The 20,312-nt window shown below is 45.1% G+C and overlaps 1 protein-coding gene across 1 annotated transcript; it reads left to right on the forward strand.

The window, feature by feature from the left end:
• The first annotated feature begins 4,212 nt into the window (after nt 1–4,212).
• Nucleotides 4,213–13,451, forward strand: LOC112892730. The gene is made up of 4 exons (XM_025959854.1): nt 4,213–5,065; nt 5,142–5,256; nt 5,357–5,415; nt 13,228–13,451. The coding sequence occupies exons 1-4, from the start codon at nt 4,213–4,215 to the stop codon at nt 13,275–13,277; spliced, it is 1,077 nt and encodes a 358-aa protein (XP_025815639.1). The 3' UTR covers nt 13,278–13,451.
• The last annotated feature ends 6,861 nt before the right edge of the window (nt 13,452–20,312 follow it).

A 20,312-nucleotide genomic window follows, 5' to 3' on the forward strand; every position in this document is an offset into this window, starting at 1 on the left:
GTCGATCAGGTTGTTGTGGTGTCCTGCGACCTGGCTATAAATGTGGGGGAAGGGAGCATCCAGGAGGCCGGGAAGCAATCGAGCTGATCAATCGACAACTCGATCCGATCCATCTCGTCAACAGAGACCAAATTAGCCGTGCCGTACCTCTTCCCAGATCGGATCCACCGTCTATGGAAGCACTACTAGCAGATCAACTGATCAAGGCATGGAGATGACGATAGAAGAGGAACTGGACCACTTCGCCGAGGCCAGCATGGGGTTGCTGCCAGACGACCTGCAGGAGCTACCCACCGGCTCCTTCTCTATGGAGGTGGACGCTGCTGCTGCGGCGGCCTTTGGCGATCAACAGCAACAACAAGACGGCGAAGAATTCGTAGCGTTCTGGGAGAAGCTCATCGGCGGCGGCGGCGGCGGTGGGCTGGAGCCTAACGACGGTTCACCACCCCGCCTCCTGCACCACGACGACCATGGCCTCATGACCCGCGACAGGGCGCTGCCGCGGGGCATCGTCGAGCCCCGGACAGAGGAGGGCTTGCACGAGCACGGTCTCGACGACGACGACTTGTTCTTCCTGGCCGCGATGGAAGAGGTGTAGTGGTCTCCGACGACGACGACGTGCGTTCTGACGATCAGCAGCAACAACAAGACGGAGAAGAGGAATTCTGTGCGATCTGGGAGGAGGAGATGATGTTCCCCGTAGCCGCCGAGGTGCCTGACGATGAGCCATCACTCGAGCTCACTCTATGCACCCCCGCTCCAATTCGCTGAGGACGGGATGACGACGACGCCCAAGACAACTTTGTGTTTGTTGATGGCTTTCGGCTCTCGTGCGGAAGATCTATTGCCTGTGTCTTCCTGATGAAGTTCACCGTTGCTTTAAAACTGTTCAAATTGCATTTGTGTGATTTTTTGCCTCAATTTTTTATTCAATGGGAACTAGTTGTAAGCATATGTACCATCAATGTGTACCTTTCTTTATCACTTATAAGGCTTTTTCTCTTCTGAACAGATAAAGAAAAAGGAATGACACGTCTAGTACACGTTAATTGCAACGAGAGATGGAAGCTGCGAGTATTTACAGTAAACTGAACACTCTAAAAATTTAGGGGAAAAATCCATTCTACTCCCCTCACCAATTCACTTTGTCTGCTTAACCCCGAGCAAAAAATTAACATGTTTTTACTATCTCATTGTCACCATCGGCAACTAGAACAGGGAAACGTTAAATCTCAATAAACAAGTCCAGATTCTAGTTTAGCAGTTGGATAGATATCTTCGTTTATGCGATATCTTAGTTCAGTCGTTTTCGAAGGAGATTTAGTTATGAGCGAATTCTGCTGTATTGTTTGAACGGACCAGGCTACACCGACCGCACTGGTACACATCAATCCCGTCTAATAGGCTCATCTATGTCAACGCATCTGGTCCATCATATTGCTAGATTCTGATTTCTCTGATGAAACATGAGTGAACAGAGGACGTTGGTACTATATGCTAGCTATTTTAGGTACGTGATATCTTTTTTCGAATTGTGCTAACGATTATTGCACATGAGCAGCCCCATCCCTTGCCAAGAAGAAGATAAGATAATCTGCAAAACAAATTTCCTTCGGCAGTCTGGATGCGATATGGAGCTATGTGAAACAGAGCGGTGTTGCTAATGACATTTCTGTTACTCAGATGTCAATATCCGAAGCTGTAGCTCCAGCAGGCAACAGCAGAAAGCTATTTCAGGTTTTCATGGGCTCAGAAGCACATACTTTGGTTCTCCAAGTTTGCCATCTGCATTACTGCTGATGGCTTTGCCTTTCCTTAATTAGGATGCTCAGTAAGCTAAACACAATAACTTGGTGCATGTATTTTTTTTCATTTACATAAAATGCAGGTGATCGGATCCTGTTCCTAAAGCTAAACATGGTGTCAATAATTGGTTTAGTCCTGACGTTCAAGCCATTTCCCTCTGCATCTGGGACAGGCGTGTAGAACTGATGCTCAGCTCCGGGGATGCAGACTGCCGAGATGCGACATGGAGCTATGTGAAACATGGTGCTTCGTTTTTGCGTCAGCAAAGTAACCTGTATGCTAAACTGTAAAACATTCCCTCCTGTTGAATGCATTGAGGTGTTCCTTACTTTATTTATATGTGGTTTCGTACTTGTGAATGAAATCACGGGCACTGTTAGATTACAGTTGTGGGTTCTGAACTGCAAGAGTTTGTGTATTGTGTTGGTTCGTACTTCATACTTTATGCCGAGTGTTCAGCTAAGCAATCAGATGCAAAAGGGTTCTCTGGACATTTTGTGTAGACCACCATTCTTTTGGTATCATCATAAAATGGAAATGAAATCATGCTTGTCAATTTTTTTTTGTTTCCCATGACCCTTGCTAGTAGAGTTATATGTATGTGATAGAGTTGCCATATGTCCAACTAAAATTGGCACCGTCCTTTACAGAATGGCAACAATAAGCCTGTTAACCTTTCATAATGAGCAGATGCGCAAAATATCAAGATCTGAACTATGTTCTAAAAAGCTCTGTGGGCGGTATAGCACCACTCGTATGGAAACACCAAACACTAGGGATGCAAGTGGGTACCCAATGGTATTTTATTGGTCAACTAAATAATTACGATGGTACGCCATCCTAGTTCATTTTTTTTCTAAATTAATTATGCACAATGCCATCCTAGTTTATTTTATCAAACTTTTAGATCGACCAATGACCCAAAATAAATATAACTTGCATCCCTACCAAACACCCATGGCATCCAAGTTCAGGATTTGTTCAACTCCTGAAGTATCACCTTTTTATCATTAAGGCTTCGTGTTGTGACAGATAAAGCAAAATGACCAACTGTAAAAAACTAATACTGCAGAACCTCAATTGCAATCAGTAGAAACGAGATCCACGACAACTGTTTAGTAAACCAAGCACCGCCAAAATTTTGACAACAAGTCGTTCTCCAGAATTCCAGATGTTGGTTCATTTCTAACTGCAGAGCACCCACCAAAGCTACTTTGTACAGCTCTTGTAGTGCCACTCTTGCACAGCCCTCTGTATGCATCTACATACTCAACCTTGCTTTCTGAATTGAAGCCTCCTCATGCGGGGACACTGACCTCTTGCAGAGTTGGGTAGGCCTGAAACTGAACATGTACAGTGGAAGTATTTGTGTTCGTGCCGAGCTCTCCCAGATGACATGCCACGTAGGATTCTCCGAGGAATCAGTGCCCGAACGGAAGAGGGGGCTGCCGGGCTGGGATTGTGGAGACCCGGCATCGATGATCTCCGGAAAGCCAGGCGAGAGCTCGCAGAGCAGGAGGTGGGCGGTCTGTTGATCGTTCATGCTCGCCACCGAAAGCTCGACACTGCAAACAGAGCATGATAGAAGTCATTTAGTTAAGAGAACGGCATGGACCTTAAACTGCGTATGGACAAGAACAGGATGATGATATGATCCACCTCTGAACTCTGAAGAACAGAATTAGGCGAACAACTAGTCACTTTGGCATTTCATACGATCTACCTATCAAGAACAGAGGACATTACTAGGCAAACAGCTAGTCACTTCCATGTATTCATCATCAAGAACAGAAAATAGAACATAGGCGAAGAACAGGTTACCGATGCAATAACAGAATTGTCCAAACTTCAATCCATCTACTGATCGACAGCAGATACTTGGCAAACAATAAGAAGTCACCAAGAACAGAACTACAGAACTGTTAGATTAAGCCTTGCTATGATTAGACTGCATGTTTCTTTCCTGCGTGCGCGCATGAGCACCAGGCTGTGGTTCGCCGTGCGCGCGTAGAGGTCTTGGCCGAGAATAGCTCGTCACGGACCTGGGCTCTCAGCCGTGGGCGACGTCGTGGGCGTGGGGATGGACCCGCTAATCACGCGACGTGCGGCAAATGGCCGAGACGCTTAGCTTGTAATTCCTTTAATTATACAGTAAAGATCAACAGAAAACGCTGCCAGTTCTAGCAGCACAAACCCTGCGTGTTCATCGTGTTCCAAGTGATCGCGTGAGTTCATTGTACTCCCTGCCTCGCCGGCGTGTTCCGGCGGTCGCTTGCTGCGCTCCCTGCCTCGCCGGCCCTAACAAGAACCACCAAAACATCCCGATTTTGGTGGTTAAACTAAACCCAAGTCAATGGAGAATTCTGAATTCACCTTGGCATCGGCTTGCCCTGGACCGACAAGTGTATGCCACGCCCGTGCGCGCGACCAGCACCGAGCAGCGGCCAGTTCGCCGCCAGGTCGCCGCCGTCGGCCGCGACCTGGACGTCGCGCGCAGCCGCGCCGTACCAGCCGAAGGCCCACGCGCCCCGCCCCTTCGTGCTATCCAGAAACCTGACGGCGCGCACCTCGCAGTGGCAGCAGCGGCGCACCGCGGTGATGGCGAGGCGCCCGTCGCTGGGCCCGTCGAGGGCCTCCCTCACCGAGGCCTCGTCGACGTCGCCCCAAAGGGCGGGCGAGAAGACCCAACCGTCGTCGTCCACCCAATTGAACCCCATCGCCTTGTTTATGACGCCCTCGGCGTCGAGCTCGAGCACCACCACCACCTTGCGCGAGAAATCGTGGAGCACCCTGGCGAGGGGTGGGAGCGGCCACGGGGGTTCTTGGATTTCTCTCCGCGAGGGAGACGAAGTAAGGAGGCCAAGAAGAGAGGCGGGAGGCCGGGTGGTAGCGGCGGAGCTTCTTGGGCGTGCGGGTGGGAGCCGCCGGGGATTCTTGATTCTTGGGCGAGGCCGCAAGGGAGGAAGAAGGAGAAGGGAGGAGAGGCGGGGGGATGGGTATTTGACTTGTTCAACTGGTCAGGACGGGCCGGGTCCGGTTCGGTCGGGTTGGATCACAACGGGTTACTTGGTTGGTGTCTGGAACCCGGCTGCTCCCTATGGCTGTGAGCCGCATCAATCCTGGGGCGACGAGCGGCGGCGGCCGCCGGCGGAGCTCTGCGACCGCAATCGGCAAGGGTTTCCATCAATTAGCCCACCAGCTAGGCCGTGTGGGAGGGTTTGGCCTTCGATTAGCAGCAAATCAGCGGGGGAGCGGCGAGGTACGTTCCCGTTCTAGGGCGGTTTCAGATTTACTAGTACTCTAGCAGATTCACGGGCAACGCTGTATGACTGCAGAGCTGGTCCCAGTTTTGCTCGCAATCTCTTCGCGTCAGAGTTTCGCCGTGCTGGCTTGGGGAATGGCATTTCCAGATGTGGAATCGCTCCAGTGTGGTTTCATGAATCATTTGAGGTTGGGGCCAATTCATTTTTAATTGGTTCCGCAGATCCAAGGAAGCGAAATGCTGTATTAATGCCAGTTTTCCAATGTTTACATAATTACTTCTGTGTAGGTTACCAAAAGCTCAGCCTTTCATGACACCTTCTCGTGATTCTGTGCTGGCCGTCGCAGGTGGGTTCTGCTTTTCCAAGTTTTAAGCCATAATTGAGTATGAAGCACAATCAAATTACCATATAAATAGAGTTCATCTTTACCACTTCCTGCTAGCATTGTTATTGAATTATTTCATTGAATTAATTCTAATGAGTGTTTGGTTTAATAGGATTTGTCATTTTTAGTGACAAATTCTTCTTTTTTGAAACATAAAGAAATATTCCTTTGGAAATGATTTCTAGTACCAAATTCAAATGTACGCTTGATTCCTAGGTCTTATCCATACTTATCTGCATGCAACAAAAGCCACACCTACTAAAAGGGATATGAAAGGAATCGGTGCTCGTAGCCTAAGAGGAGGAGGGGTGAATTAGGCGTACTTAAAACCTTAACCTATGGCTCCTCAAACTAGTTTGCACAGAACATAAACTAAAAACTAAATCATACTATCTAGACGTGCAACTAGGATTCAACTGGGTGAAAACCTCATCCCAAACATATTTTGCAACATATAGCCAAATCTATCAAGATACTAAGAGAATCTATGAAAGAATCTACGAAAGTAAAGACACACAAGTTACAATATGAAATGCAGAAGCTTAAAGTAAGCCACCCCTAGTCCACGTTGTTGAAGTACTCACTAAGAGTATTGCTTTCCGGTCACCAAATCTCTTCCGGGACTTTTCTTGACTCGCCACGAAGGTTTAGCCACCAAGGCTCTCGCCAAGTTTCCGGTCACCTCGATATCGTCTTCACTGAGAAGCTTCTCCATAAAGGAAAAGGGTCTCCACGTCCCCCGCACAAAGCCATCATTGCCGTTCCACACCAAGTCGGAGGGTCGATGACTTGCCGACGAGCCACCAATACTCCAAGGGACTGGCACACCGAGGTAAGGTTCACTCAAGAACTAGCACAAGATCACAACACCTTGCTCTCACACTCTCTCTAGAGCTAGCCTAGCACTGCACCTCACAAAGCTTGTGCTAAACCTAAGCATTTGATCAATAAGCTATTTGGTTGGCTTGGAGAAGTTCAGCAGAGTTTCTGTAGCTTCTCACGAACTCCAGCGGCCTCAAATGACCCGGGGTGAGGCCTTATGTAGGTTAGAGATCCATTCCTAGTCGTTGCTAGCTTTTCTGCCAAAAAGACCAAAGGGTCGGTTAAACCGATCGGCACCGTCGGTTTAACCGGTCACACTCCAACGTTCTCCTGCTGCTAACATCATTGCACCGACGCACCGTCAGTTCAGCCGGTGCTGAAAATCTTCTCGCCTCTTCAGCTCCAAAACCTTCTAGAGGTCCAAATGACAAATGCACCAACGCTTTGTACCATAGCGTTGGTTTAACCGGTGCCTCTGATATTTCTTCACTTGATCTCTATATCTTCACGTTGCACCGACGCCTCCCTTCATGTACCGTCGATTCAACCGGTGTTACTGAGTTTTCCCGCACTTGATTGCCGTTGCAATTTCCAATGCACCAACCCTTTCAGTTTTGATGCCCTCGGTTCAACCGATCACTTCAACTTGGACGCCTTGACGGCGATTTAGACTGTCTTGTATATGAATTAGACTCCATTCATGTGACCTAAAAATTCTATAAATGTGATCTCACAAACTCGTTAGTCCCGTTGACTATATTGTCACACACAATAATAGTCTAAAGGGGCCATGTTTCAGGACGCCTGTTTCTCTCCTTCCATGTGGTTCACCATGTAACCACAATCAATCCAGGCACATCTTTTTTTCTATTTTGTTAATTTCATTTCAGTGTAATTAAAATTCTTTGATCTCCCAGAGGGATCCTTCCGTGTGGTTCACCATGTAACCACGATCAATCCAGGCACATCTCTTCTCCTATTTTGTTAATTTTATTTCAACAACAACAACAACAACTTAGGATTTGTTTGGTTTAGCTGTGAGCTGTGAAAAAGCTGCTGTGAACTTTCTGCTGTATAAAAGCTGCTGTGAGCTGATAACTGTGAAAAAGCTGAAAGTCGTTTGGTTCACCCTGCTTTGAGAAAGCTGCTGTAATACCTTTGAAACCCTAATATACTATATTTATACTCAAAATAATCGCAGTACATAGATTGTTCGGTTTACATGACTTGTCAGTGGCTAATTTAAAGTTCAAATAAAATAACTAAAACATAAGACATACCTCTATGCTACTTATTGACCAACCAAACCATCAGCTATCATCTCACGGATACTGTTCATGGTAACCTCATTATGTCCCTCTACCTCATCAACTTGTTGTGTTGCTGCTGCTGCATGTGCCGCTCGAGGCATGTACTCCTCATTTACATCACATCTATCAAACTCTTTATCGCTCAAATGGCTATCACGAATGAAATTGTGCAATGCAATACAAGCTATGATGATTTTTGCTTGTTTTCGAGTTGAGAAATGTGGCATAGCTTTTAATATACGCCATTTTTGCTTTAGAACTCCAAATGATCGCTCAATTACATTACGAAGGGACGAGTGCAAGTAGTTGAATATCTCGTACTTTCCTTGCGGTGGACGATCACGACGATGATGAAATTCCGGTAGATGGTACGTGCTCCCCTTGAACGGAGCAAGATATCCAATTTTGTTGGGATAGCCAGAGTCCACAAGATAATATTTATCTGTAAAAAAATATAATTAGTATTAATATAGAAAGTTTTATCTATAGAAGAAAATTTTCTCATATTTGTACCTTTTGGTGGGATAGGAAAGGAATCAAAATTTGACAATGCATGATTAAGGATTCTTGTGTCATGTGCTGAACCCGGCCATCCGGCAATCGCAAATGTGAATCTCATATCAAAATTACATATTGCAAGTATATTCTGTGATGCATATCCATGTCGACATATGTGGTTAACCACCTCATCATTGGGAACTACGACCTGGACATGAGAACCATCTATAGCACCAATAGTACCTTTGAAATGAGGCCAAAAACGATCTTCTCTGAGATTTTCATGTTCCGTGCTAAATGTTGGATCCTTAGGTTTAATGTTTTCTTTCCCCAACTTACGCAAACATTTGAGAACCTCATTGAACTTCATATGAACGGTCCATGTTGATCGTACAAACCTATTCTCAGCTTGTGAAAATGATTGGGGACCTCCAACAATCCATAGAAACATTGCCAATGACTCTATTGATGTAAAATTATGAGTGGATTTCAGATCATATGAAGAGACCAATAAATTATGAAGTGCCATAAAAACATCAGGACTCATCCGAAACATCTTATAAAAATATCTTGGACGATTGAAGCACCTCATAACCCATTGATACCCAGTTTCTGGAGCATCTTTATCTCTGTATTCATCTTTGTGCAAATATCGCTCATGGTACAGACTGCCCAAATTTGCAAGAACTGCAGCATGATGTGATAGTTCAGATAGTTGAGATACAAATAGTAGAGACTGCTGCTCTTTTTTTGCTAAATCTTCCGTGCTTGCATCCATCTAAACAGAAATTGAAAAATACATAAGCGACATATATTGTTTCACATAATATTGATGGTTTAAAGAAAACAGTGGTTTAAAGCAAATAGTGGTACATAACATAATGGTTCAAATCAACTAATGGTTCAAAGCAAAGAATAGCTCGCAACATAATTATTAAAAGAAAATAATAGTTCAGATGTCTTCATGCAGCCTTCTTCATCTCCTTCTCGTGCTCTCTCTCAATAAAATCATATCTGCCTTCATTCGTGTCAAGTAAGAAAAGAATCTGCTTAAATTCCGGCTTCATGATCAACAACGCAGCTGTGTGCATCATAGCAGTTTTTTCTTGCACACCACACTCCTTGACCAACTTCATAGCATCTGCAAGAGTAGGGACATGGCTGGATGGATGAGCTGATGATGCTTCAACACTTGATCCGATCTTGTCAGTTACACTATCAATTTTCAGGCACGTGTTCTTATACATTCTAAAAAATGGACTTTTCTCCTCCTTGTCTTCAGCTGCTCCGCATGTTTGTTTGCGCTTCTTCCCGGCTTCTTTTGGTTTCTTCAAAGCTTTCAGCTTGATTACAGAACTATCATCATCTTTTTGTGCAACCTCTAACATATCGTCACTTGAGGACTCACCAGAGGAAATATCTCCCGGACAGAACGCAGTAGCTCCAGTGACATGCACCTTATCAAACAAGAAATACAAATCATCAAGGTATTTTGGACCACGTTTCCGAAATCTCACATGATTGCACTTCACACCTCTCTCACTGTTGTTGCATCTCTGAAAAAAATGCAACATTCAGTCAAACATATTATATTATGAGTGCATTTTGTATTATACTGAAATAACATTTTATCTTACCTCAAGGTGTTCATTCCACCATATGTCCGAGCAGTTAACTGTTTGATTTGCCTCATTCCATCCAAGACCAGTCGCAGCATTCTTCAATTCCATGAACTGTGTGTAATCTTTTTTCAAATTGTCCAATTTATTCTTCAATTGTGTCTTTACTAATTTCACTCCACACCTTACTAAAAACTTGTCCTCCATATTCTTCCAACCATTTCTAGTGAAACAACCTCCAGGCCTATTCCCAGCTAAAATCTCCTCCTTGCAGATATCAATCAAGTGCTTCACATTTGCATTGTCCCAAACTGCCTTCTCAGCCATACTTTAGTAAAGATAAACAATAGTTACATTAGAAATTGGTTGGCATCATCTTACAGAAATTGTGGTTACAGAACACAATTTTCATGTTGCTGAAGAAATATTAGTTGAACATTTATATATCTGTCGGGGGGAAAAATTTCATAACATTCAACAAGTGACCATAGGCCCAACAAAATTATGGTATGTTTTAGGGTCACTATCTTAGTTCCCTCCATCATCTCAGAACTAGATTGCTATATCAGCTCTGAAGCGCATTCCTGAAACAAGCAAGACATTTGAAACATAAGAACCAAAATGATTTAAGCAACAGTTTCCAAATCTGATGAAAACTATGAAGGTCATTTGTTCTTTCTAATCATCACGCCATCACGCCAACTAGTTGCCCACAATCCTGAATTTTCCAGGTACACATCACTGCAATGAGCTTCGTTTTATATCTTGTTCTATTCACTCAATTTACTAAATACATTTTCGCTTAACTGTTTCAATTTCAAGTGCAATCAAATGAATAACACAATTTAAGCAACCCACAGATGGGAAATCGCTTAAGAATTCATACCTTCTTCCTGCAGAACTCAAACAGGGGGCTGAGATACCGCGCACACTGCAGCACCGTGGGGAGGGCGGCGCCGGGGGAGGGGCAGCGCGGGAGGGGGGGGGGAGAGGGCGGCGCCGGGGGCGGGGCAGCGCGGGGGGAGGGGTGCGCCGCCGGGGGCGGGGCCGCGCCGGGGGGGGGGGCGCCGCCGGGGGAAGGGGCAGCACTGGGGGAGTGGCGGCGTCGGGGTGGAGAAGGGGAAAAGAACCAAGGGGAGAAGAAAAAAGAAACGAATCGGTACCTTCGTAACGAGTGGCAGTGGGTAATTTTAGCGACTTCCGATCGCCCCAACGCAGCAAAAGCAGGTGGCCGGCTGCTTCGCGATTTGCAGCTGTGGAAGCAGGGTGCGGTGGGAAAAGCAGCTGCGGAAGCAGGGTGTTTGGTTTGGCTTCTACTTTTTCACAGCAGAAGCAGGGTACAGAAGCAGAACCAAACACGGCCTTAGCCTTTTGTCCCAAGCAAGTTGGGGTAGGCTAGAGATGAAACCCACAGAAAATAAGAATAAAAAACACAAAAAGAGCACAAGCCAAAGGAAGAGTTAGGGGTTAAACAAAAAGTAACAAAGGTCACGGTTCAGATACGTTAATTGCTAATCTCCAAGTGCTCCTATCCATAATTAATTCCTTAGCGATATTCCACTCCTTAAGGTCTCTCTTAACCGTCTCGTCCCAAGTTAGTCTAGGTCTACCTCTACCTCTCTTTACATTATTGCCTAGCTTTAAAACTTCACTACGCGCCGGCACCTCGGGAGGCCTCCGTTGTACATGTCCAAACCATCTCAACCGATGTTGAATCAACTTCCCCTCGATAGGTGCCACCCCGATCCTATCTCGAATCTCTTTGTTCCGGACTCTATCCCTTCTTATATGCCCGCAGAACCAACGCAGCATACGCATCTCTGCTACACTCAGTTGCTGGATATGTCGCCTTTGTGTAGGCCAACATTCAGCACCGTATAGCATCGCCAGGCGAATCGCCGTCCTATAGAACTTACCTTTTAGCCTCTGTGGCACCTTCTTGTCACAGAGGATGCCAGAAGCCTGTCGCCACTTCAACTAACCGGCTGAAATTCTATGCCTAACATCTTCATCAATGTCTCCATCTTTCTGAAGCATTGATCCTAGATACCGAAAAGTATCCTTCTTGGCCACCACTTGACCTTCGAGGCTAACATCCCCATCCTCATGCCTAGTCGGGCTAAAGTCGCACATTATATACTCGGTCTTGGTCATACTCAGTCTGAACCCCCTCGACTCTAACGTGTGTCTCCACAGCTCTAACTTTATATTAACCGCTGCCCTACTCTCGTCAACTAGCACCACATCATCAGCAAAGAGCATACACCAAGGAATATCACCCTGTATGTCCTTTGTGACCTCATCCATCACCAAAGCAAATAGATAAGGGCTCAATGCTGACCCCTGATGTAGTCCTATTTTAATTGGAAAGTCACTGGTATCGCCATCACATGTTCGAACACAAGTCATCGCATCCTTGTACATATCCTTGATGAGGGTAATATACTTAGTTGGGATTTTGTGTTTTTTCAAGTCCCACCACATGACGTCTCTCGGTATTTTGTCATACGCCTTCTCTAGGTCAATAAAGACCATATGTAAATCCTTCTTCTCCTCTCTATATCTCCCCATCAACTGTCATACTATTGGTACTTTGTGTTAATGTTATTTCAGTGTAATTAAAATTCTTTTGATCTCCCAGAGGGATGATGATTTTATCCAAACACATCAGGATGGGCAGGTTCTTAGACAATTTCACGCATCAAGTGGATTCAAAAATCTTGACGAGTTCTTTGAGCAGAGTGAGACTCTTGACTCTTGGGACTGATATGAAGTAGAGAGCAAAAAATAGACATGCAGATTATGTGGAATGAGGATTCGGCAATAGACACTCCTGCTATTTTCTACATGTAAGCTGGTAACTGCAGTAGTTTTGGAGGACCCATCTGTTTCTTAACCTGGTTCACCTGCTTCCAATATTTGTGAGAGGCAAACCTTTACTTGAATAGCTGTTGCTAATTTCAGGCTGGGAGATCTCTTTTGATTGTTTTTTTTTCTTTTTTTGGTGCTCTGTACCAGGTTCAGCTTTGAGTCTTCTACTAGCCCTCTTCGTTGTGTTCCCTCCCATACCACCTATGTGTGGATCTCTGCAGTCTTGTTCTAATCTTAAGCTGTTATGTTCATGCCGAATTTCTATTTTTCCCAGCGAATGACTGGTGCCTATTCATGCTTCCTAGGACTTGTATATAGCTTGCTTTCATTGTCAGACTACCATGCTGAATTTTGTTTCACTGGTCGAGCCCGTTTGGCACACAAGTCACAAAACCGGAGCATATTATGCATGTTCAGGAGGGGGATGTGGCTAAGGGGCTTACCGATGCGAGGATGATCCTTTTTATTCTAGCACAAGATCTCTTCGATGGCTTGACGAAGCATTTGAGTTATCCATAGAGAAGCCTTTTAATTTTAGTGATTAAACAAAGTAGTGAGTGAGATGAGGGTTGGATGTTGAGCAGTGCCTTACTTCTGAAGTTCTGATGTGGCCAATTTTTCTCACTCTGAATTCTTTTTATTTCGTCCTTTAGGAGGAACATACATTTTGTGCACATGTGGGTTTTGGAAAGAATCCTGCTAAATGTGGGTGATCAATTTGGCATCATGTATTTTCAATGTACCCGTTTGCAGTGTCCTGATGTCTTGAGGCACAAAGCTGATGGATCTACCCAACACTCTCTTGAAATTTCTCGTCCCTCGATTTTTGTTGAAACACACATGTTTATTATGGCATTGTATTCTTAGTTGTGAAGTACTAGTGGGAAATTTTAATTTTATTTTTGTGGAATGGGAAATTTTATTTCTTTTATACAGATTGAGATTATTCTTAACTGCAGCTTTGATGTTTTAGTTGCCAAACTAACATTCTTGCACTTCATATACTGGATGGAGATGGTACCAATTTCAAGTCTGAACTCTGTAGGGCAAACACATCTTCTCCCCGTAATTCATCTCATTTGATTGAAATCACCTCTAAATTCCGGCCCAACGCGAATGAATCCCAGTTCGATCCCATCTGACTCGGTTGATCAGGTTGCCGACTCCGATGCATCCGCGGCTGCCTACAAACTTGGCGAGGTGGATGTGGATACGACTCCATTATCTGTTCCACTATGAATCGTCCTGAGGACGACGAGGCCAGGGAGGTGCCGGCGGCCGACGACGGCTGCCTCCTGGACTCGACGGAGCCCGCCGTGCCCAAGGGTTCGTCGATGGAGGACGTCGTAGGCGCGGCGGCGGCCGGGGTGCGCGTAACGAGTCGGCGGATTGGAAGTCGTCGCCTGTGCGGCGGCCGACGATAGATGGATTCTGGGAGCAGTTCTTCCGCGACGACGACGTGCCGGCCGATCCCACGGTCGACTGCACGGCATTGCCGGAGGGCGTCGGGGACCGAGGACTTGCGCCGGTTCGACGACACCTCCACCGAAGACTTCGGCGGCGAGGGAGGCGCCGGCGGCGTCCGACGACGACCAACTGCTCAACCTCACGCTACTAACGACCACTTTACCGAGCGCACGAGGCATGCGTGGCCGACGACGCCCGAGGCAAATTTCTTGATGGATCTGTGCTTGCGCCACACTGAAAGTCTGAAACAACGGCAGCTGGCTAATATCACCAAATCATGCAGGACCCCGATAAATGGAGCACTTTTGAATTACCCGTTGGTCCCTCTGAACAATCCTGTTCATCAGCGAGGCCTGCACTCTACAAATAGTTTTTATCCTATTTTTCTGCCTCCGTAGAACAATTGTTAGAGTATGCACTTATGAAAGCATCCTGTAGAAAAACTCGTGATGTGTTTTTTTTTTAAAATGAACTCGTGATGCTCATATGTGATATTCCTGGCAAATATAAATGCCAAAGCAATTTCTAAACGTAAAACCCTAACCAGGCCGAATCCGGCCCAACCCATCCCTCCCCTTCCATTTCCTCCTCTTTTTCCAACTGCCCTTCCCCGCCGGCTTGTTCGGCCTTTCCGTCTCAGCCCAGCCCAACCTTCCCTCTTCCTTTGCTTCCACTTTCTCTCGGTCCGGCCTACACCAACGATGGCCCAACTATCCTTCCTATCCTCGCCGGCGGTTCCGTCTTCCATTCCCATTGATCCATCGCATTCACCGCGAACCAGGCGGCGGGCGCCGTCGTGCGCTCCGAGGATTGGCGGCCGTGACAAGCGTCCGTGCTCCATGCGAGCCGCAGCGGGGGCCGGAGCCACAGCCCACAGCTGTCGCGGTGGGGACGGAGACCCCAGGAGTGGCGGCTGGGTGCAGGCCGATGGCATAGGGGAGCAGGAGCCGCACGGTGAAGGCCGCGGCGGCGCTAGGACCGCAAAGTTTGCTCCTCAACTTCATTTTATTGACAATTTCGTTATGGCTGTAAACCAGTCAGTCATTCGATGAAATTAAGATCTACTCCTAAGAAGCAACTACTAAGCATTAAGCACACTGGCCTCACTGCATGTGTTCTTCCCTTCCCTGCTGTATTTTGTTGGGATCTAAATTGGCCTGGAAACAGTACAGCTGAAGTGAAATCTGGTTATCTCATTGCTAGGCACAATACGTTTCTTTCAAAAAAGAAAATCTAGGCACAATATGTGTGGCAGAACCAACCTGAATTATACCGGCTCAAGTACGCGAGTCCACTCCAGAGGGCTCTAACGTGCTTCAAATGGTATAATCCCTTGGCCTGTCGGGTAACGTCCCGATAAACCACCGATACACAGGATCAAATAAGGTTACCTCACACGAAGGTGAGTCCAGAGATACAATCACCATCATATGTTACATCACAAAGAATTACATTACAAGAGTTTCCAAAAGAGGTACGAAGTTTCAGATTCAGAGAAAAGATTACAAACTGTTAAAACTATGATTTTTTAGCAGCGGAAAACATACGCGATGATTACAACACGTCGTTAAGACGGATGTCATGCTAAGCCCTAGCACGACATCACTCGATATCACCAGTGCTGGCCGGGGACGGATCCCATTCCACGGACCAACCTTCTGAAAGAGCACAGGGCCAAGACAAGGGAAGAGTAGGGTCTTCAAGACATTACCTGCAAAACATATAACTAGCAAGGCTGAGTATACTAATACTCAGCAAGGCTTACCCGGGATTGGGTATACTTAGCCCATAACTAGACTTATGAAAGCTTATAATGGTTCTGGGTTTAGTTTTAGCTGAAAAGCAACAAAGAGTAGATCCTTAATTTCAAGTTTTAGTTTTCAGATTATAGTTAATTATACATTCTAGGTAAGCATCTATAACTAAGCAAGCATGGTGTAATCTTTGGTCAAACATCATCTTTGATAACCATAATATTACTCTTATTACTCTACGTGGTAAAGGGATCAAGCAGTCTCAATCTTCGTGAGAATCGGACGATTCTGAATCGAATTTTCAACCTTGCAAGGTAAACCTAGCTCACACGCTTGGAACACCAAAGGGGCGTTCCGAAGCAACCGTTTGCCTTTCATTCCGACTCGTGGATCAGAGCCACCACAAGCGACTGCAGTACTATACGCACACCCAATGTGTGCAGGACATACGTCTGTAGCGCGACTACAAAACCCGTATTCCTGGTTGCCCTTGCAACACGTATTCCCCAGTCGAACCAAGTAACCAGAAGAACCAAAAACATGTGGTGGGAGGTATGTCCACTCCTCGGGCCGATTGGCTACTAGGCTTACCGCTTACCCAAAACTCGCGGCATGTGGCTAGTACTTTCAAACGCTTAACCCGCACAACAACGCACTGCGATCTTATCCAATTCAACAACACAGACGGGGTATCACCTCAACCATGATACCTCTCAAAACTCCCGTCCGTCATCCTTATAGTGATAACAGGAATGTAAACATTACAATTCCTATATCGCGCGAGTGACAGAAAATCACCTGACTTCTACCGGCCCTATTAGCATAGCAGCTAATCGGACTTAAGAGCTAGTATTCATCACATTGGTTCCTAGGGAAATGCAACTAGGGTTTCAAGCAATTCCTAAGAACTTAATGCATATAATACGTAAATAGATATAGATTGCAGTGTAATAAAAATAGTAGGTTATGTTCGGGGCTTGCCTTTACTGGTGGGGCTGGGGTTAGTCAAGTTAATAACATCCGAACTTTGGTTCGGGCCTTCCGAGAATTTCCTGACGAAGTTCTTAGGGTCTTCAGAACAACCTCCTTCTGGTTCCGGGATTAGCTGGTAATTTCCGTCGGCGGGAGTGGTCGAGTCTACATGATATGCAAGATGGAGTTCAATGGATGCACACACTTTTATCTCAATTCACGGAAAAGTTGCAATCCAAAAGCTAACATTCAAGAACTCATGGTACAAAAAGAAACTTAAACTTTGAATCATGAACATTCAACTCATGACTATATCATTAATTTATTTAGAAACAAGAATTAAAATACTCAAAATTAAATTTAAAATTGAATGTGAACCCTAAATAATTAGGGTTATAAAGTTTTGAAAATTTAAACACAGATCAATTGCATATTTAAAGATTCTGACTAAAAGATCTAATTAGATAAGCTTTACTGAATAGACTTAGCTAATTCTACTATAAAATAAATTAAATTGATCAACTTAAAAGAATTTAAATTACAAAGCAACTTAGGTTTGAAAACTCCATATCAATCCATACTTAATCTATAGGGATTGCATACCAAAAATCAAGATCAACAAAGTTACATGTAGGAGATATGGATATTACACTATCTTATCTTAGATTTAACATAGATTCAAAACTATTTGGTTTCATATCAAACTCACTTAATAGAAGTTGTAGAGCTCAAAACCTAGTTTTCAACAAAACTGGTTTTGCAATTTTTGGAATTTCCTACAATTTTCTATTGAATTTACAAGTCAAAAATACCACTCACATGAAATAACAAGCATCCATTTACTTCTATTTTAAACACAGCACAAACCATATACTTTCATAACATGATCATAAAACAAAAGTGATAGAGTTTGAAATAAGGATTCAAGTCCAACTGGTTTCACATTTTTTTGAATTTTCTATGATTTCGTAGGAATTTTCAAAGTTCAGCACATTGAAAAGGAAGAAAGGATTGAAAACTTTCATACAGGCCCTCGCAAAGAATTGGAACTTCACAAATAGGCCCCTCTGCCATGGATGGCCGGAGGAGCTCGGTCCCAACTCCAATTCCGGCGATGGGATGATCAATTAGCAAGGGGAAGGGGGTGGGGAGGAAGAGGGCATCCGGGCGCACCCTTTTGAGGCCTTGGCCGGGCTTGGGGAGGACGGGAAAGGGGTCGCCGGCGGGCGGCAAGAGCGGCGGCGGCACGGTGGCGCGGGGAGCTGAGCTGCGGCGAGGGAGAGGCGCTAGCAAGTGGGGGATTAGCTTCCAGAGGTCCCGGGGCTGCTATTTATAGAGAAGGGAAGGAAGGGGAGCGGCGCATGGCCGGGCGCCACGGCGGCGTGGATCATGGCAGAGCCGGCGGCGGCGCAGAGCGCGTGGCGCCACGGGAATGGGCGAGAGCACCGGGGGATAGGGTTGGGGATAGGATAAGGCAGCGCCTGGGAGTGAGGGAAGGGCAGGGGGGTGCACTGCCTGGCTGGGATTAAAGAAAAACGGCGGCGGCGGCGCAAGAACAGGGGAAGCAGAGGGCCTGCCAGAGGAGGAAGAAAGGTTGAGGGCGCCAAGGACCTGTTTGCAAATTGCAAAATCTTCAAGGGCCTGAAAGAAAAGCTAAATTACCCACTATTACAGGGCTCTAATGAAGAAATGACCAAAATAGAAAATGTGTAACTTTTCAAGCTCTACAACATTGCTTTAGGGTTTGAATTCAAAAACTCAAAGTATGCAACTTTATTTTGAAACTTTGGACTAACTTTAAATTTTATAAAGATTTTGTCCTTGTTACATATTTTACACACAACTTGGGCCTAGGTGCAAGTTTTCAGAACTGTCATGATTTCTTGCATTCTTATAATTTGGCCCCTAGTAACTTTTGAAAATTACTTTTGTAACTCATGCATCTTGCACAAAAGGACTCATATTCTTATAAAATTACACATAGGGTCTTATTTCTACAAATACATCCAACCTTATACAATTCAACACATGCATTACATTTTATACCTAATGTGATACAAATTGACACCTAGGGTGTCACAGCCCTCCCCCCTAAAAAGAATCTCGTCCCGAGATTCGAAGGCAGAAAGAATCAGACGATTAGATTTGGGGATTGGCTTGAAGGAAGTTTGGGAAATTTTGTTGGAGATAAGATTCTGTTTCCCAAGTTGCTTCTTCCTCGGTGTGGTGATCCCATAAAATCTTGTACATCTTAATCGTCTTTCTTCTGGTGACTCTCTCCTTGGTATCCAAGATTTGAATAGGTTGCTCGGTGTAAGATAGATCGGATTCAATCTCAATGGCACTGGTTTCAACGATCTCCGTAGGTACTTTGATACATTTCTTGAGTTGAGAGACATGGAAAACATCGTGAATGGCAGCCAATTGAGATGGAAGGTGAATTTTGTAAGCCACGGGGCCACAGACTTTAAGGATCTCAAAGGGTCCAACATACCGGGGTGCTAACTTTCCTTTTATGCTGAAACGCTGGACACCTTTGGTAGGAGATACTCGAAGATAGACAAAATCTCCTACTTGAAACTGCAAAGGTTTCCTTCTTTTATCTGCATAGCTTTTCTGTCTAGACTGAGCTGTTTTGAGATTGGCTTGAATAACCTTGACCTTATCTTCGGCTTCTACAACCAAATCAGGTCCGAAGATTTTGCGTTCACCGGTCTGAGACCAATTCAAAGGAGTTCGACATTTGCGACCGTATAACGCTTCAAATGGAGCCATCTGAAGACTAGATTGATAGCTGTTGTTGTAAGAGAATTCGGCCAAGGCAAGACATTTGTCCCAGCTTGTACCATATTGTATAACACAAGCTCGGAGCATGTCCTCCAGTATTTGGTTGACTCGCTCAGTCTGTCCATCAGTTTGGGGATGATATGCAGAGCTTCGAAACAGTTTAGTTCCAAGAGCAGACTGCAACTGTTCCCATAAGCGTGCAATGAATTGGGGCCCTCGATCAGAAATAATGGTTTTAGGAACACCATGCAACCGAACAATTTGATCCAGATAGACTTCGGCATACTTCTTAGCTAAGTAAGTGGTATGCACGGGAAGAAAATGAGCTGTTTTGGTAAGTCTATCAATGATTACCCATATGGAGTCATACTTTTGAGATGTATTGGGAAGACCAATAATGAAATCCATACTGATGTCTTCCCATTTTCATGACGGAATGGGTAGTGGCTGAAGTGTACCAGATACTTTGAGATGAGTGGCTTTGACTCTCTGGCACGTATCACACTCAGATACATACTTGGCAATTTCTCTTTTCATTCTGGTCCACCAAAAATGTTGGCGTAAGTCTTGATACATTTTGGTGCTACCGAGATGAATAGAGAATTTGGATAGATGAGCTTCATCAAGAATTTGCTTTCTAAGCTGTTGATCTTTTGGTACAACAAGGCGTTTGTTGAACCACAAGACTCCTTGATGATCAGTGTGAAAACACTTATATTTAGCTTCTCCCTGTGATAGCTTTAGCTTGATAATGTTGA

This window comes from Panicum hallii, chromosome 5 (genome assembly GCF_002211085.1).
Source record: "Panicum hallii strain FIL2 chromosome 5, PHallii_v3.1, whole genome shotgun sequence".
Taxonomy (NCBI): domain Eukaryota; kingdom Viridiplantae; phylum Streptophyta; class Magnoliopsida; order Poales; family Poaceae; genus Panicum; species Panicum hallii.